The 19,392-nt window shown below is 43.7% G+C and overlaps 1 protein-coding gene across 1 annotated transcript in view; it reads left to right on the top strand.

Moving 5' to 3' along the window:
• Positions 1 to 19,392, top strand: part of mcf2a (MCF.2 cell line derived transforming sequence a) — a gene marked incomplete at both ends in the record, with an annotated part of 31,269 nt that overhangs the window by 2,107 nt on the left and 9,770 nt on the right. The window contains 17 exons of the mRNA XM_083651275.1: positions 4,567 to 4,635; positions 5,388 to 5,502; positions 5,967 to 6,057; positions 8,456 to 8,575; positions 8,841 to 8,957; positions 11,548 to 11,697; positions 12,027 to 12,142; positions 12,502 to 12,616; positions 12,730 to 12,849; positions 13,240 to 13,431; positions 13,510 to 13,701; positions 15,097 to 15,268; positions 16,614 to 16,696; positions 17,291 to 17,376; positions 17,575 to 17,641; positions 17,846 to 17,961; positions 19,304 to 19,373. Of these exons, the coding sequence (XP_083507401.1) occupies positions 4,567 to 4,635; positions 5,388 to 5,502; positions 5,967 to 6,057; positions 8,456 to 8,575; positions 8,841 to 8,957; positions 11,548 to 11,697; positions 12,027 to 12,142; positions 12,502 to 12,616; positions 12,730 to 12,849; positions 13,240 to 13,431; positions 13,510 to 13,701; positions 15,097 to 15,268; positions 16,614 to 16,696; positions 17,291 to 17,376; positions 17,575 to 17,641; positions 17,846 to 17,961; positions 19,304 to 19,373 (1,991 nt within the window). The remainder of the gene's footprint in view (positions 1 to 4,566; positions 4,636 to 5,387; positions 5,503 to 5,966; positions 6,058 to 8,455; positions 8,576 to 8,840; positions 8,958 to 11,547; positions 11,698 to 12,026; positions 12,143 to 12,501; positions 12,617 to 12,729; positions 12,850 to 13,239; positions 13,432 to 13,509; positions 13,702 to 15,096; positions 15,269 to 16,613; positions 16,697 to 17,290; positions 17,377 to 17,574; positions 17,642 to 17,845; positions 17,962 to 19,303; positions 19,374 to 19,392) is intronic.

Raw genomic sequence — 19,392 nt, 5'->3', positions numbered from 1 at the left:
CATACACACACACACACACACACACACACACACACACACACACACACACACACACACACACACACTTATATATAAAACATATATATAATCAAGTCTTTTTGGATTTTTCTCTCCTTTTCTCCCCAATTTTACTTGGCCAATTCCCTGTCCCGGTCGTTGCTCCACCCCCACTGCCGATCTGGGGAGAGCCGTAGACTAGCACATGCTTCCTCCGATACATGTGCAGCCGCCAGCCACACACTCTTCTCACCTGACAGCGAGGTCTTTCACCGGCAGGACAAAGCGCGAGAGAGGATCGCGCTATTCCCCCCAGTTCCCCTCCCCCGAACAGGTGCCCACGACCGACCAAAGGAGGTGCTAGCGACCAGGGCACATACTCCACCGGCTTCCCACCTGCAGACACGACCAACTGTGTCTGTAGGAACGTCTGACCAAGCCAGAAGTACGGCTGCCGCGAATTGAACCCGGGTCTCCGCGGCTTTACACTACCCAGACGCCCCCCTCCCCCTCTAGAATATATCCCACAAGTGTGTGAGCTTTCCTTTGCTCGTTTAAAGAATGTGCTTTCTGTGAGCCTTTTGAATGTTTTCTGTGTGCATTTAATCCCAGATTTGAATCTGAACCTATTATATACACAACACACATGACATTGTGGCTATTGAGGATGGGGTGATGAGTCAGGAGACACACGTCATAACAGACGTCACACTTGACTTATGCTGAGAGCGGATGGCTATTGTGATATGAGGTAACGTGACTGGTCTCCATCTTGAAACTTGGTCGAGACCCCATGTAGGCATATTGTAAAGCGCTTAGGATAAAAGCGCTATATAAATGCAGTCCATTTACCACAGCAAATGGAAGTATTTCCAGAGCTGTTCACTGGTTCTATATGCCGGTCTAAGATTATAGGACAGAAAGCAGCAGGAACTGTCATACCTGATGAATCACTTGCCATTCGAACGGCCAACACTGGTCAATTGAGATTCAAAACCTTCAGCACTGCAAAAGCATCCTCCACAACTCATACCAAATAGTTTGCCTATAAATGCAAACAAAAAATCATCTTGGAAAAGAAATACAGTTTTTAAATTTTTCTCCTGGCCAAATGCCCTCATTAGTGCCTCATTATGCAAATGTGAATACCTATCTACTGGCCTACTTCTACTTTAAACCAATCTAGTTTCCATACAGCCCAGCCGGAGCAGTGTGCAAGCTTCTCCAATTGTCTACCAGGAACACACAGCAACCCACCGCCCTAATCCGCTCAGCATTGGAAACCATGTTCAGTAAAAAAACAACATCTCCTGACCTAAAGGCATTGTAAGGTTAGGCTCTTGTGTACTGTGAACGTGTTTGTATGGGAAGGGATTTCTTACTCTGCATGGGATGATATGCCTGTGCCTGCTTCTTTGTGTCTGCAGACGGCAGACTGAACACAGTCCACACTGGGTGTGTGTGCATTCCCTACAGACAAGCTGCTCTCTGTAAGATGTGATCATAGTTGTTCTGTATGCTGGACGGGGATTTACTATGTGACTAAGGTGTGGCACTAGGTGACGGGACACTCACAATATTGATTGGTCAGCTGGTACGCTGTAGCAAATACTATAGAAATAAAATTGAGTATGTAGGCAATGTTTGTTTGTTTGTTTGTTTGTTTGTTTCACAGTTCTGTGCTCAGCCACAGCTATGCCGTTTTACATGCGATCGGGCTGTAACCTTCAGGGTGTGCAAAGGGCACCCAGATTTTTTTTAAATTAGGGCAGTTTAATTGCCCTAAGGCTGAGTCTATAGTTCAGTGATGATGTCATCGTCAGTGCTGATGTCATCAGTGATAGGTAGAATCGGAAGGAACCAGACGGAGATGATGGCTTCCGCCCCTGGGCTGTGCGGGTGACCTGATGGAGCCGGATTTCTTAATTAGGTGATTGCCATAATTACGATGTCATAGAGCAGGCGAGGCTGCGACACGCAGTGGTCATCAGTGATGTCATAAGAGCAAGTGAGCTACGGGCGAGGCCACGCAGCGGCCGAGCTAGTACTATAGAACGGCCACTCTCTGCTTTCTTCACAGAACACTGTAGTTGATTTCCAGCCATACTGTAGGTCTGGTTCCAACAGTGTCACTGTGTTTGGGTTCAATATTTGGCACACCTCTTAAGGCCCATGTGTTTTTTAATCAAGTCATTGTGGATGCCCAGCAGTGTTTGGTCAACACAGATAAGCTGTCTACCTCGCAGCATCAGTGGGGACATGGACTGAAAGGACTGGTCTGGGTCTTAATCTGTTTGACTGGCAGCAAATCTCTGTCTGCAGTCATACTGGCAAACAACTCTGTCTCTCTCTCTCTCTCTCTCTCTCCCCACTCTCTCTCGGGCAAAGAGCAGAAGAACAAACAAGGTTGTTTGACTTTTGCCTGCACACACTGGCCCGCCATGCATGGGTGCCGGAAGCAGCTCAGATCTTTGAGGGGGAAAAAATTAGTATTAATTTTTTTTTTCCAAAAAAAAAAAAAAAAAAAATACAAATTTCCCCCCCCTCAAAGATCTGAGGGGGCAATTGCCCTGCTTTTGTCCCCCTAATTGCAAACTCGTTCCGGCGCCACCATGTCACCTGCAGAGGCCATCAACCTGGAAGAAAACGATTTCACAAGCTGAACAGCTGCTGACCAGTCAGTCACATGACCAAATGTCAAATGTAAACAACAAGAATCATGTGACGTTTTCCATCTCACGAGACTGCACATTGTTTGATCAGTGACAAGCATTTCAATTGGTTTACCATCCACAGCATAATATTATGTCTGGTTATTGCCGTTATTGTGATGGAAAATGTAGACAGACACGGACTTACATCTAAGACCTGTCCAAAGCTTGAGTCCAAGGGAGAGCGATGGTTACACAACCGCCCCAGCGTAGTGTTGAACCTGAGACAGTAACTTGAGCCTGCAGCTGTGTGTGTGAACTGTCCAGTCACGGTGGAACCTCCGGACCGGCGGGCCCAGCCCCCCCGGACCGGCGGGCCCGGCCCCGAACCGCTCTGTGACAGACACACATGAAATATTCAGCAAGGAGCACTGGAGCTCATTACCTGCTCCCCCCCACAGCACACAGGACACTGTTACCTCACCTGTAGGCCTAGGCGCCACACAGAAATGGACACCCCCCCATCCCACTTCTCTCTCTCTCTCTCTGTCTCTCTCTCTTTCTCTTTGTGACTCTTGTCTCTCCCTCTCTCTTCCTCTTTCTCTTTGTGACTCTGTCTCTCCCTCTCTCTTCCTCTTTCTCTTTGTGACTCTGTCTCTCCCTCTCCCTATTCCAATTTATTTTTAATGTCACCATCCATTATGGATGAGGAGATCATTAGTTGTGTGTGAATCGGCTGCCCTGTTGATCTGTTGTTGCCGAAACCACTGAACAGAGGCAGGGATTGATGATTGTATTAACCAGTTACTGTAATGCTACAAAATGCTACCGTCTATAATTTTCCTATGTGTGGTTATTTTTGAGAGAGAAAGCAATATAGCACAATACATTTGATGATCTGGCATTTAAAATTTAAAAGGATTTGAAAGAATCATGTGTTACATAGAAAGCACATAATGTATAAGAAAAAAACGAATGCTATTTGCATGTGTTTATGTGCTTTACGGAGTCCCGTATTAAGTCTGGATAAGAATAACAGCTACACACAGTAAGTATCTGTAAGTAGTGCCAAACACGATGCAACAGACCGGTGTCCATGCCTGCACACGACTGGCTGGATGATCACCACACTGCTTCCTGGTGCACAGAGCAGGGCACCCAGAGGTCAGATGTAGCCTCCTGTTGAACTGAACTGACCAGCCTACAAGAGACAGTGGGTATTTATTGGCCAGTCGCTCTGGAAAGATCAAAATAACGCCACCAAGCATGAGCAACTGGGCCATCTGCCAATAAACTTAACACTACACCAACTGCAATTCAAGAGCTATGTAGATAAGAATTACTAATGATATTCTTTCTTGCTTTGGATGTAGTATTTAGCCTACATCTACCACGGGGAGGCAGCATTTAGAGCTACCGGTATCTATGGATTGTTTTCAGGATACAGTACAAGATACAGCAAGTTTCTGAAGGCCAATATATATATATATATTTGTATGAAAGCTGCTGATAGCTTGGGCCAATATCTGTAAAGTTGATCATTTTCATGCATAAACCTTTAAATGCCAAATGATTCAGTGTTTCTCTCATGCAGAACTGTAGGCTATTCTTGTCGGGGTGTAACAGCAGTTATATCATCAAGTGACTAAAACTCTCCATTGAAACCCAATGTCATTCAAAGATGTCATTTCTATGTCATATCGGAGGTAAATGACATTGACTGGCCCATGTCTGATTTTGAATAAAGGTCCGAATTCATCCCAAAGTATCAGCAAATCAACATATATCAACGTCTAAGTTCCAATAGCAGTCTGCGGCCTTAGATCGTTTGATCAAGTCATTTTTTGTTATATATGTCACTCACTTTTGCAGCTACCACTTCCTTCCTTCCTTCCTTAATCTCTGTCTCTCCTTGCAGAGGTGGCGGTCCCTGTGAGCATGAAGGAGGTGGGAGGTTACATACAGAAACAGGTGGCATACCTGTCAGGTAAGGCCTTTTCATTTCACAATCTCCTATGGATAAAATCAATATCAGCCACACTTAGTCAAAAAATGTGGATCTCTTTATCACCCCCTGCAGGCTTGTCAGACAATTCAATGCTCGTGAAACATGACTTTACTCCACTATTGTCAGCTTTTTCAAATATCCTGCTACCTAGGACTGCAGCGCGAGGTATGATGACTGATGAGTGAGGACTAGACTTGTACGTGTTTGGAATCGTTTCACTCATTCACTCTCACTATATCCCCCACGTGGTGTTTATCATATAGACGGTTTTCACGGAATTGTGCTGTTAAGTAACAGTTTGGAACCTAGCTTATGTCCTGGCTGTCAGTTAATTGTACTAGCAAACACTGCAACAGGAAGTAAGCTGGGGGAAATTTAGAATGTTTATAGTCAAGTTGAAACCGTCTATAGTGAACTATGGGGGGGGAACGATCAAACGAGTTTCAGACACTACCTCAGTACCTCACTCTTCTTCTCCTACGGTAAACACGACAGCATTGCATTGTGGTATATGGGAGAATTTGTGTAGGGGTACATTCTCTGTTGTTCACTAGATATTGCTCTGCATTGTGTGTATTTTACAGTGGACTTGAATCAAATGAACAGTTGAGAAATACAGACACTAGTCATGGCCAGCAGCACACTATACTATTTCTGTAATAGGGACCGGTTTCGAACAGGGCTTTTGTCTTGCAAGTAAAGAGAGTGATTGCCCATATCTTTCTTTGCAGGGGGCCGTGGGGAAGACTCCAGCGTCATCATCACCCTCCCAGAATGCTCTGCTTTCAGTGACATCCCAGAGGAAGCTTTAGCCAAAGTCTTAACATACCTCACGCTCATTCCTCGGTGTGTGTTTGTGCTCCTCAACCTGTCCACACGCCTCTCTCTCTCTCCCCCTCTCTCTCCCCTTCTGCAATGCAGTGCACTAAAACCCAAAGCTTGTATTCTGAGCACATCTAGCCTTCAATGCTCGTAAGCTCCCTCTGTCACACATGTCCTTGTGATGCCCTCTATATGCCAACCTGACCTGTAGAGGTCAGAGCGAGTGCTCCCCACTGATTAGGATACTGTTGGTTGGCTCCAGTCCAGGGCTTTTTTTCCTCACTTCTCAATGCGGTCAATTTTACACAGTCATGTGCTGATCTAGTCGTAAATGTGGTATTGCAGTCATTCACGCTCTGACCACAATCCATATGCTCTAGCCTGGGTATCCCTTCAGCTTTCGTTGTCTGAAAGGTCTAAAACACTGAATGCACAAACATGTAGGAAATGACACTACACTGATACAATTGCCTTGTTTGTGCTTCCAGAACGAGGCAACCAGGCGTGAAATTTATCATAATTTTAGACCGAAGACTGGATACCTGGGCCTCTATCAAAACTGCACTTGCCAGAATAGCGGTGAGCAAGTTTGTTTTCTTCTCCTATTTTCTTTGTTGTTATTTCACAGTTTAAGATGTCATATAACGGAGGCAGCCTACTCCTTGTGCAATGTGCACACCCTGTGTATTTCCTAATAATGAATGGGAATGTTATAACAGCGTTGTGCTGAGCAAGCAGCAAGTCGGTGAGTTGCTGTCCATGGTACTGAAACAATAGATCGCGTGCAAAGTCTGTCCTGACTTGAGTCTTCCCCCCCTACTACTGCATATTGCTGCAAATGTATGAGCCAGCAAAAACTGCTGCTATGCCTTGATGACGCTCTATTCCGTGTACCGCTGCTGGGGTAAGGCTGGGCTGGGGAGAGAGACACAGAGAGACACAGAGAGAGAGAGAGAGAGAGAGAGAGAGAGAGAGAGAGAGAGAGAGAGGCTGGAAGGAAACATTGCAGTGAGGCTGCCCAGCCTGTCTGTCTGTGTGGCAGCAGCAGCAGCAGCAGCAGCAGCGCTGCGGCGGCGGGCTGTGCTCAGGGCAGCAGACAGCTGGAGGGAGAAGCTTTACCTCGGCACTGATTTACCAACTTTAACAAAGATGGCTTCCAACACCATGACCGATTGTTTTCAGCGGCGAAGAATGCCCCGGATACGGAGGAGCCCGGTAACGAGCTGCTGCTTTAGTTTTGCTTCACGTCTAAAGAGTTACGGGTTAAGTTTTGGGCGGGCTGAATGCGGCAGTGGCACCGCGCAGAGCAGCGTAGCACTGCGGTCCGGTCGGTGCAGCGTGCGATTCCGCTTCGTCATGCAGCCACAGTCACAAACCCGACCCAGACCCGGCGTTCACGTTATGGTTCTGCCCGTTCAACATGCTTCTGTCTTCTGTGGCTTTTGTTTTGAATGCATGTTCACCGGGAATGCATGAGCTTGGATATTTGCTGTGCAATGTGCATCCTTGTTGTTTATGCTGTCATCATAGAGCTCCTGGCTGCGACAGAGCTGAGGGCTTTTGCATTACCTACACCTGGATGACGTATTCAGTTGTCACGAGGTTATGTCTAGGCAGGGGCGTCATGCAAGCCAAAAATCTGAGGGGGCGAACTCTGTCGCCGCCCGGAGGGCGGCAAAAAATTTGGGGGGTTGGAAGCCAGATTTAGAGGAATATCTAATTTTAAATTAACAGACTGAGCAGGTGTAACCATAAGGCTATTTTCCAAACTGCTCAGCCTCCTGGAAAGATCCATAATCACCAGACTAAGTACATTGCCACTGCCCAGGCTCAATGGACTTGACAAAAAAGGGAGACCACATGTTTCAAAGCAATGTAACACAATGTTTATTTTGGCTGGTATTGCCTTTTCAGAAGGTAGAAATCTTTCCTCTAGAGCAGGGGTTCCCAACCTTTTTTGTGCCAAGGACTGGTAGATACATGGGAAAAAAAAGTCGCGGACCGGTTGTCAATTCTAATGGTTTTAGTTATATATATTTACTCACCAGGTGGCGACAAAGGGTAAATAACAGCCTTTTGTGTTGTACTGTATGTAGCCTATACAGTATTTATGTTTTTGTTTGAACTACAAACATACATAAACGTAAACTTGAAACTATGTTTCAACTACCATACACAGCCTATAATAATATAGCCTATGTTTATTAACAAAAAAAAAAAAAAAAAAAAAAAAATTTTTTTTTTTTTTTTTTTTTACCTCTCAAAAATCTGAGGGGGCAATTGCCCCCTCAGTTACAATGGGCATGACGCTTCTGTGTCTAGGGAGTGTTGTCTGTACGAAATAATAGATAATCTTTTCACTAATTATTGGTAATTGTTATTCCCCTTCTCCTCATTGTGCGCTTCGCAGTGCGGCATGATGCCACAATGCTTATTTACAGTTACTGCAACCTCGTCACCCCTGGGCTTGACTGGAGATATGCTATGCTATACTGTAATGTAATGTAGCCTGTCTGTGCCTCTTAAGCATTATGCCCGCAGCTACAGAGCACAAATTCCTATATAGTCAGGTTGTTTCCCCAAATGACCTGTGAAGGTGAACTGCAGCCGGTGACATCCATGTAGCTCATGTAGTGAGTGAGTGAACCTTGACCCTAGTAGGCTGGCAGTAATCTCTTGAGTGACAGAGTGGTTGAGACCACCTGCATGCTGCCTTGTCAGAGCCTGGGGGTGATAGCTTGTGAATGCAGACTGTGACATGTTTCCCCCCCTCAACCCTCACCTTCCAGTCTTATATGCACATGTGTGAAGTAGCCTATGTGCACTGATGTGTGTGAATGTGCAAACTAGAGGACCAGCTGTTGAAAAAGTTAATCCGTTTTCTGTGTGTAGTGTACCACAGTAAACATACCGGGGGATATTGTCTTATACAGTAATACATATTGTTGATATGACAGCAGTCTTTCCCGCTTGTTAGGCCTCCTTTCCTGGGAACCTCCACCTGGTCTTGGTGCTGCGACCCACCAGTTTCTTCCAGCGCACCGTCACCGATATTGGCTTTCGCTTCAGCCAGGAGGACTTCATGCTCAAGATGCCAGTAAGGCAGCACCTCCTCACTTACCAAACATCTCCCACCTCACCACAAGGTATTCCTCATTCTTGTTACACACCTTTATCAATGCTCTGTGATGGACACAGCCAGCAACACACTTAGACACTGCTGTAACGTTGTGTGAACTGTTGAAACCGCTATGAAAATAGCTGGTCTGAAGATCTGAGGATTGTAGTAAGGGGTGGGTTGATTTAAATCTATTATTGAAAGTCCAAAATCCTCTCATCTCAGAGTTTGTCTGCACCCTCAGGTGGTGATGCTGAGCTCTGTCACAGACCTGCTGCGCTACATCGATGAGAACCAGCTGACGTCTGAGTTTGGTGGCACTTTGGACTATTGTCACAGCGACTGGATCGTTCTGCGAACGGTACGCTAGGCCAATGAATGACACAATGACATTTTATTTACAGATGAAGAATTAAATGTCTGATGACAATGTAGGAAAAGAAGGAACATTTGTAGTTACTAACTGAAGCCATTCAGTCATTCATAATTACACCTTTGCAACATACTATGAGATATGCAACTTTAATGATCCTTTGGGAAATTGGGATGTCGCAGCAGCAAATAGTAACAGGATATAGCAAAGAAAAATCTGATGTAAATTATAATTGGCTATATAAACAGTTCCAGCATTATAAGGTATGAAGGTATGGATTCCAGCATTATGGGGAAGGGCAAAATAGCAGCAGTAGAACTAAGGGATGACAATTGTGTACAATATCAGAATTTACCAGAAAATAACATTATCTGTAGTATAAAATAATAAAAAATACAAACATATCAATGTATATGCAATATATAGACCCCTTATACGCCTACGTCACAATGACAACAAAGCAAGCTGCGCGCGCAACGTGTAGGCAGAAAGCAGTAAGCTTTGCATAGACAGACAGCGAAAACTCTGTCAAAGCCCCGCTGTCAGGACTGCTCTATGCCCATCTGCAACACACAGTTATATTTTAGTTTTAAAATGCAGTTCTCGGCTTACTACCACAGCTTATCGCCTGGTGATAAGCAATGTTATGCATCGAAATTAACGTTGTTTAATGGGACATGTCTTACAGACCCATACGCACTGGCGCTGTCAATTGGCCAAGCCTAGTGGCCGGCAATACATATCGTGCATTCCTTTATAACTGGGGATAGCGTAGATAATTATTCTGTAACTTGCAAAGATATATTGTTATGTTGATAATGCACACAATTCAATGACATTATGTAACGTTACTTGGTCGTTAACTAACCGAGCGATGTGGCTGAGCAGCCAGCTACAGGCAGCTTACCTGATTATGAGAGCACAAAGTCGGGCATTTTTAATTATGTCCTCGTTCCAATCAGTTCAACTTAATAATGACATTATTTAACGTTACTTGGTCGTTAACTAACCTAGCGATGTGGCTGAGCAGCCTAGTTTCAGTTTAGGCAGCTTACCTGATTATGAAGAGCACTGCAAAGTCGGGCATTTTTAACGATTTCCTCTTTCGGCTTGCAACCAAAGACACCTACGGTTAGCCTCGCACACACGCAATAGAACACAACACAACACAACACAGTCTGTTACACTATCAACAAAGCAAGGAGTAAAGTTTTACCGAATCCCGTCAACTCATACTGCTTTTAATGCTAACCGTAGGTGTCTTTGGTTGCAAGCCGAAAGAGGAAATCGTTAAAAATGCCCGACTTTGCAGTGCTCTTCATAATCAGGTAAGCTGCCTGAACTGAAACTGTAGGCTGCTCAGCCACATCGCTAGGTTAGTTAACGACCAAGTAACGTTAAATAATGTCATTATTAAGTTGAACTGATTGGAACGAGGACATCATTAAAAATGCCCGACTTTGTAGTGCTCTTCATAATCAGGTAAGCTGCCTGTAGCTGTAGGCTGCTCAGCCACATCGCTCGGTTAGTTAACGACCAAGTAACGTTACATAATGTCATTGAATTGTGTGCATTATCAACATAACAATATATCTTTGCAAGTTACAGAATAATTATCTACGCTATCCCCAGTTATAATATGTATTGCCGGCCACTAGGCTTGGCCAATTGACAGCGCCAGTGCGTATGGGTCTGTAAGACATGTCCCATTAAACAACGTTAATTTCGATGCATAACATTGCTTATCACCAGGCGATAAGCTGTGGTAGTAAGCCGAGAACTGCATTTTAAAACTAAAATATAACTGTGTGTTGCAGATGGGCATAGAGCAGTCCTGACAGCGGGGCTTTGACAGAGTTATCGCTGTCTGTCTATGCAAAGCTTACTGCTTTCTGCCTACACGTTGCGCGCGCAGCTCAATGTTGACAAGCTGTATAAGGGGTCTATACTGTATATAACAAATGAAAGAAAAATGAGACTGAACATTGTGAAAACAGAATATATACAGGATGTGCTACTGTAAGTTGTGCTTGTATTCATGTTAACTGAGGATTGTACACATGTACATAAAGTGCCTAGGTGTGTAGATGCGACCCTGCATCTTATCATAAATACACTATTATTCAAATTAATTATGTAGAATCTACATAATGAATGTGCATGTCCTGTACATGTACATGTTATCTACATTGTAGATAACATGTACAGGACATCCACATTTCGATATGTTCGTTACTGGCTTTTTGCCCAAAGACAAACTCCATAAGGATAAGGAGGTACTATAGTAGCCTACAAAAACGAGACAATTTATGTACATTGTTGTCTATTTGTTTATCATGCCCGAAAAGGAGTAGGAAGAAGTTAATACTTATCAAGTCCTACCCCCTGTTTTATATCTATAGGCTTAATATGAAAGTATTATACTGTAAAAAACATGTTATACTACTGTAATAATATATAAGAGATGTGTGCATACTCACATTATATCCATAATATCCCTATTATACCATAGTGAAGGTGCAGAAATACACAATCAGTGGGTGTGATGTATCTTGTGTGCTCTCTGGTGCCCCTACAGGCTATTGAAAGCTTTGCTGTGACAGTGAAAGACATCGCTCAGATGCTACAGGCCTTCGGCACCGAGCTGGCTGAGACAGACCTGCCTGAGGAGGGAAACGCCATCCAGTTCCTCCTGGAGTGTCACACTGACAAGTACAGGAAACTCAAGGTAACGTTTAAACCTCTGTCTGTCTGAAGGTTTGGTTTGAAAGAAATGTGTTATATTTTGTGTTTTGCAAATGCTTTTTGTGCTTTTTTGTATCACAAACATTGTTACTCTCCTCCTACCCTACCAGTCAAAAGTTTCTACTTCTTTTTTTCTTCTTTTTTTTAACTATTTTTCTAGAATTTTCTTTTTTAGAATAATAGTAAAAATTTAAATACATCAATACTATTAAATAACACAAATGGAATTATACAGTGACCAAAAAAGTGTTATTATATATAATATTTTGAATGCCATTCATTTGTGATGAAGAATCCTCCCCTCTTGGACAGGATGCTATCAAGTCCGTTTCAAAGGAGGGCCGCCACCTTCTCTCCATCCTGGAGACCTCTGTGAAGGAGGACGACTCCCACTGGGACGTGAAGCTGGACTGGGACACTGTACAGAGGCAAGACGTCTTAACACTGCCTTTCTCTTTCTTATTCTGATGTAATTATGGGGAAATGTTAGTTTTATTTTATTTACTCTTTTATTGTAATCAAACTAAGATCAGCTGTATTGTTGTTGGAAATTACATCTTAGAATTTGACTATATCTTAGATATGCCTGTCCTCTTAGGTTCAGTTCCATAAAATGTTTACTTCTCTGTGCATATAGCTTTTGGCGATAATTAGCATACTGTAAATAGCAAGAATTATAATACTGTGCAATGTATAGTAGAAACACCAGGGGCTGTGAGCATAGAGAAAATGCTTGTGGGATCTAAGGGAGCGGACTGAGGAGCTAGCTTCTCTCTCTGGTCTACAGGCTTCTGGCCCAGCTCCGAGACATGGAGTCAGCCTTTGACGGCTTCTTTGAGAAGCATCATCTGAAACTGCATCAGTACCGACAGCTGCTCAGATATGAGCAAAGCTTTCAGGAGGTAAGCGTGCCGTGTATTTGTTGTGCGTGTGTGTGTGTGTGTGTGTGTGTGTGTATGTATGCATAACTGCTCCATGTATGTGTTTTTCTGTGTCTGTTGACTGCTTACTGTAGATGGAGTTGTGTCTGGAGTGTCTGTCGGCTCAGGAGCGTGAGCTGTCCACACTAGGACACACTCTGGCCCAGACAGAACAGGCTATGAGAGACTTGGAGATTCTGGAGTCAAACGCACAGGTCAGTGGTTCCCAACTAGACTACATTATCTGCACATAATTGCATTTGTTAACTTTCTTTCAGTATCAGATGGGTGGGGTTTGCGGGTTAAAAATGTCATTCCAAAGTGCAAATAATATCATTTGGATGGAGTGTTTTTGAAACTGTGACGGGAAAGGCGGGATCATTTGTGATTACCGCAGCAGAATAAAATTGAGCTAATACTGCAATGCATTTTTCTGCTCCACGATACGTATTGTCACATTTTTGTATTGCAATATATTGAATTTCGATATATTGTCCCATCCCTAATATGTGAAGTACATACAGTAAGACTGCAGTTGCTGTATTATAGTCAGATACTCCAAACGGTTGCCTCATTGTGTGTGCTTTCCTTGTTTCCATTGTCAGGAGGTGATGGGTCGGGCGCAGATCATCATCCTTCACGGACACCAGCTAGCAGCCAGTCACCACTATGCCATGGCCCTCATTGTGCAGCGCTGCAACGAGCTCCGCCACCATTGTGATACACTCACTGCTGCTGTCAAGGCCAAACGCATACATCTCACGCACACACACCAGCTGCTGCTGTGTCTCGGAGAGGTACTGACACTTACACACATATACACATACAAAGACGCACTCTTTTGTATTATGATATGCTATATTCCTCGCCTGCAGGCCCAGAGCTGGTGTGATAATGGGGCCTATCTGTTGGCCAATCAGCTGGTAGATAAGTTCCAGTCTAAGGAGGGGGCTCAGGCTGCTTTGAGGGACATTGAGAAGTTCCTGGACGAGGCACCATCCATGCTGAGCTCCGGACCTGACATCCTGGTCATGGAGTACGAGGCTGTCATCACGCCTCAGCTACAGGTCAGCTACCAGAAACAGGAGGAGCCAGATTTATTTGAAGAACATGACATCATACAATAAACCCATCATATCAAGCACTCACTGCATTACAACTCGTAAAGCAGATTTATTTGACTTCTAGTTCACATGCGTTTTAGAATCTAAATAATCTCTCAACCCATCATAACTACTTCAATGTTATCAAAAATTTCCAGTGAACATAAACCATTTACAACCTCAAAATACACATAAGCCTCATGGCTGGCAGTCACGTTAAATGTCTTTAATACAATAATCACAATATAAAACAAAGCCATAATGGGGCAGTGTTTCACCCGAGGGTGCCATATTGCAATTACAGATTGGCCCTTTTATGTAATCATATTGTTTGAAGTTGTGAGCTTAGACTTTGTAATGTGATCATATAATCATACAATAAAGTAGCTCATTACTTCAAACTACAATGAGGCTAATATACGACCATGTTGAGAGGGATAGAGAGAGCGTACGCATGGGCCTCATTTACACAGGCGCTACTTCACACAGATTGTATATAACACAAAAAACATATAAAAATAGTTCTTACACTCAGTTCATTTCCAGGCCTACTCTACACTATTCTACTATTCTGTGTCAGAATAACGTCTACCAATAAATAGCGTCTTTGTTGCCTGTCGTTTGTCCAAAAAGCATCTACAGTACATTTCATTTTAGGCTGACATGGTGTGAATTAGTCTGAAGTAAGTGCATTACAGTCTTTTAGCAGAGCCCCAATTTGTTCAAAATAATTGTGACAAATTCAAGATGGGAAACAATTGGGCTTATTGTCATAAGGTTACAGTAATAATTAATGATGGATTGTGGTTTTGTGCGGAGTGCATTGGAGATGCCGGTGCGCCCTCTACTGTACATCCAGCTCTCTACCATCTTCATATTATTAAACAGTGCAGTTGCTTCTATGTGACTATGGGTGTTTGAGCATGGGATGTGCACGAGATGTGCATACGAGATTTAGCCCAGGCCCCGCCCAACAAGGAAGTGAGAGTGGAGACAGAAGGCGCCGCGGCTCCAAGCCAGTGAAAGGCACGCACGCACGCACGCGTCCGACCTGCAAAACCCACACCACTTACGTCAACACTTGTGTGTGATTTTTTGTTTTAGTGGTGTGTTTCCACTCAAATTTTATTTCATTTGTGATGCACGAACTCTCTGTCATTTTGATTTTGTGGCTCAGTGTAAATGGGGTACTGGATTGTTGAGGTGGTCTGAGAATTTTAATTGAATGGTTTTCATGCATGAAATACGGAGGTATTTGCATCAGGTGAGTCAACTAAAGCATTATGATTCAAATATATGACCATGTTCCCATCGGTTCTGTGTGTCTTTCTCTCTCTTCTTTTCTTTTCTGTCCATCAGGCCCAGATAGGGAAGACGTTTGAGAAGCATGGCACAGTGCAGCAGATGATCCAGAACCGACAGGCTTGTCTGAGGAAGCTGGCCGATAAACACGTCCGTCCGGTTCAACTGGTGGCCCCCAGGCCCGAGAACCCCCCACGCTCCAAGTCCCCGCTCTTCTCCCCTAAGCATGGTACAGACACACAAACACATATGCATACTCAAACACACACACATACAAACACACACTAGTCTCTTGTGAAAGACCTCATTCATTCGTACTTGGAGAAAGAAGAAAGTCTTTGTCACGCCATCACAGCTGATTGGAAAACATTAGTCTTTAGTTAGCTGCCATAGTTTGCAGCTTACATGCCTTTCTCTGATCAATCAACTGTACTACTGGAGGTCCCCACCCAGGCTTCCTCTGCTTCCCAGGCCCAGTATGAGGCCTCGTCCTGGTCCTTTGGCCTGGTCAGCACTCCCCTTCCCCTGTGCCTCCTGCCTCCAGCCTCCCACCGGTCTCTGTGGTGAAATTAACACATCACAGGGTCCCAATGAGTTGGCCTAAGGTGTTCCTGTATTGACCTTGGGCTTAGCTGGGCACCTTTGCCAACGAGCTGGAGCAAGAGTAGCCGCTAATCAGCCCAATGGGATATACCTGACGTCTCTATTAGGCAGGACCATAGCCGCCATAGAACCATATGTGGTCCATATACATTAAAGAAGCTTTCATCTCCCTCCAGCTCCCAGGGGAGGCTGCACAAAGCCAGCCATATAGCACCCAATTAATATGGTGGATCTCGCGTGTGTATTTGGATACAAATGTGTCTAGTGCGCCCCCTGAGCATGTTCCCAACAGCTATGAAAGAATATATATAAGCTTTTGTCTATTTCCTTAATGTTCTTTAAGGTTTTGTTCTCTGTGAAGAGGCTCTGTTCCATGATATGAGGCCTAGTAATGAGAGTGAGAGTGATTATGAAGCCTCGTTCATCTTCCTTCATACTCAGGAGAATAGCCATTTAAGAGAGAGAGAGAGAGAGAGAGAGAGAGAGATGAAGGGAAGATGTTAGCTTTACATCTGCATGGACGTGCACCACTGATGAACGTAACATGGCACATGCAAAGGCGCTGGCTTGGACTGTAATGTAAGGATTCAGTCGCTAGGATCAAAAGGACACTGACAGTGGTGCCAGCCAGCGCTTTAGATCTATATATCATGCTTCCAGGGAGTACCTGACTGTAGTGGAGGCAGCCTGTTATCACTGATTATGTCAAGTGTCCATCACCACTGATTACTGGTGTTTAAACTTACCGAGGATTAGAAACAAAAGGTCATATGCAGGGCAGGCAAACCCCCTCGGGCCTATCAATTTCACATCTCACATGTGGCCCCTAAAGAAATAATTCTGTTTGATTTGCTCTGCGAATCAGCCGTCTCCTAAGTAGTGTAGTTGAAAGATAGCATCAAAGCATTATGGGAGCGTGCTGTATGTGAATGACACTCATCAGTGTGATCGTTATGTGTGATGCTGTGCAGGTGATGGTTTGAAGTTCACATTTGATCTCTCTCTGCCGGGGAAGAGAGCGTCACGGAAGAGCCCCAACGCTAACGTTAGAAAGGTGAGACAACGACACATTTTTTATTATTATTATTAATTTTTTGTATCACCTATGGACTATCACAGCTCCAGCTAACACCAAATATGATTGAAATTGGAATTGGAATTGAAATTGAAAACATTATGATTATCTTATTATCATCATATTATTTAGCCTTTCCTGTGTGACACAATAATTGTTACATCAACACATTACACCACATTTATTGTATATAGTAGTTCATGCAAAGTTTTGTAAATGATTGAATGCACCCGTGCCTTGTTTGTTTTACCTTTTTCTGTGTGTGAGTACTTTGAGAGCAACGAAAAAACTGGAGTCAAATTCTTTGTATGTGTACATACTTGGCCAATAAAGTTGATTCTGATTCTGATTCTGATAACTGAAGTTCTCTCAAATATTTGCCTGAAATCCAAATGGGAAATCTGTATTGTCCATCTATTGTGTGTGTGTGTGTGTGTGTGTGTGCGTGCGTGTGCGTGTGCGTGTGCGTGTGCGTGTGCGTGTGTGTGTGTGTGTGTGTGTGTGCGTGCGTGCGTGCGTGTGCGTGTGTGTGTGTGTGTGCGCGCACGTGTGCGTGCCTGCGTGTGTTTTCAGATAGAGGTGATGCATGATTACCAGGAGAGCAGGAGCTGTGTGTCGTACAGTCTAGACGGAGAGGACAGCCCAGATCTCTTAAAACGGTGAGGAAGCATCCATCCATCTGTCTGTCCATCCATCCTCACACAATGCTCTCCATGTTGTTTACTTTGACATTCTCTTTGTTCTGTTCTAATGATGCCCTCTGGCTCTCCCGTCATGTCTTCCTGTGTGTGTTTCTGTGTGTGTGCGTGTGCGTGTGTGCGTGTGTGTGTGCGTGTGCGTCTGCGTGTGTGTCACAGTCATGTGATGAGGGAACTCATAGAGACAGAGAGGGTCTATGTGGAGGAGCTGCTGTCAGTGCTGCTGGTGAGAACACTTTTTTTTTTTCATGTCACACAAAACATAAAAATAGCAGTAAAAACGTGCCACACATACATGTTTGCATCCTCAATGTGTCCACTGTCACGTCACTCTATGCACTTACTTAATGACTCCTGCTAGTCTATCTTGCATTGCATCCACTTAAGCCATATATGTGCTCGGTGATGTTGTTATGGTTTAATATTGCAGGGTTACAGGGCAGAGATGGACAGTCCAGCTCTGTCAGACCTCCTGCCCCCCATCCTGCGCAGCAAGAGAGACATCCTCTTTGGAAACATGCCTGAGATCTACAATTTTCACAGCAGGCAAGGAAACTAAACATAAACATGGGATTTTAGAGCTTTTTTTTATTTTTATTTAATTATTTCTTTTATTATACCAACATTGCGTCCATTGGTATTCAGAGTTTTGGTGGCGCTTGTTTTGCCGTTTGCAGAGCTTGCATCCATGGATACGAAGTTTTTCATGCAATGTACCATTTGTGACTGCAGTATTTCTGAACTACACTTGTACGATGTGCATTCTCTTTCTGCCAACTGACTCCTGCACTATCTATAGACTCTTTTCACAGAATGATCAGGCCTGTCCTACTGTACTAGCAAACGCTGCAACAGGAAGTGAGCTGGGGTTCAATTTAGAATGTTTATGTTGTCAAGGTAAAACCGTCTATAATGCCTTTAGACAACTACCTTTCACCAACGGTAATGTGTCTCCTGATACATTACAGCATTACAAACTTATAAATTCTCACTTGTATGCTTGTTGGCGCATTGTCTTTTTAATTTGTCAAATAAATTCAATCAATCAGAGACAGCTAGACATGTAATATTTAGCATGGACAACATGGCAAAAGTACAAAATAGATTTATAAAACGTTTATTTATTTATTTATTTTTCATTTCTCTCCACGTTGAACTATTGGGTCTTCAGTAGTTTACTCTGCATCCTTGTCAGCCTTTCCTTCTCGCTGCACCGTCAGTTTACACAGTGCAGTTTATTAGTGTCAATGTTTCTGCTCTTGCCTGCTGAGTCGGCCTTCCTGCTGAGCTAAATGGCTCATCTTGATGACTGATGCTGGAAGCAAATGACACTCTCCTAACTGGAGATAATTGCCTGTTACTGTAATAAGCATTAGATTTAGAGGGATTAACAGAGACAGGTACAGTGGGTTTTTCTATTAGGGCTGATGTGTGGGAGGGTTTGGGGTAAGACAGTGTTTAGTTAATTTGTGAACTCACTCACCCACTCTGCTTGGATTTGAATAGGGATGAAATGATAACCGGTTTTAATGATAACCGTGATAAAATTCCTTACGATAACCATACGCTTTGAAAAACATGGTAAATACTGTCCATCATCATCCAAAGTTGCCAACCGTCTTCCAGATGCAGACGCGCAGCCTTGGAGAAATGATTTAATTGACTGTATCAATCCTTTTTGGGTCTGAGTTTTCAATATCAAACTTGGTGAAATGATTTCTGAGAGTGTATTAGTACTTTTTGAAAATTTTTCAGCACATTTTAACAATACTGTTATAATACTGATAACTGTGATAATTTTGGTCACTATAATCGCGATATGAAATTTTCATATCGTTTCTAGATTTTAATATTGAACTCTTGGCCTGTGATCTTTTTGGAAATCCAGAGTGTTCCTCCAAGACCTGGAAGGATGCCTGGAGACCCCTGAGGCTGTAGGAGCCTGTTTTCTGGAGCAGGTGGGACGATACGTTTTTG

Source organism: Poromitra crassiceps (assembly GCF_964638095.1).
Source record: "Poromitra crassiceps genome assembly, chromosome: 15".
Classification (NCBI taxonomy): domain Eukaryota; kingdom Metazoa; phylum Chordata; class Actinopteri; order Beryciformes; family Melamphaidae; genus Poromitra; species Poromitra crassiceps.
Note: the sequence above shows the minus strand (reverse complement) of the source record. Positions and strands in the feature narration are given on the sequence as shown.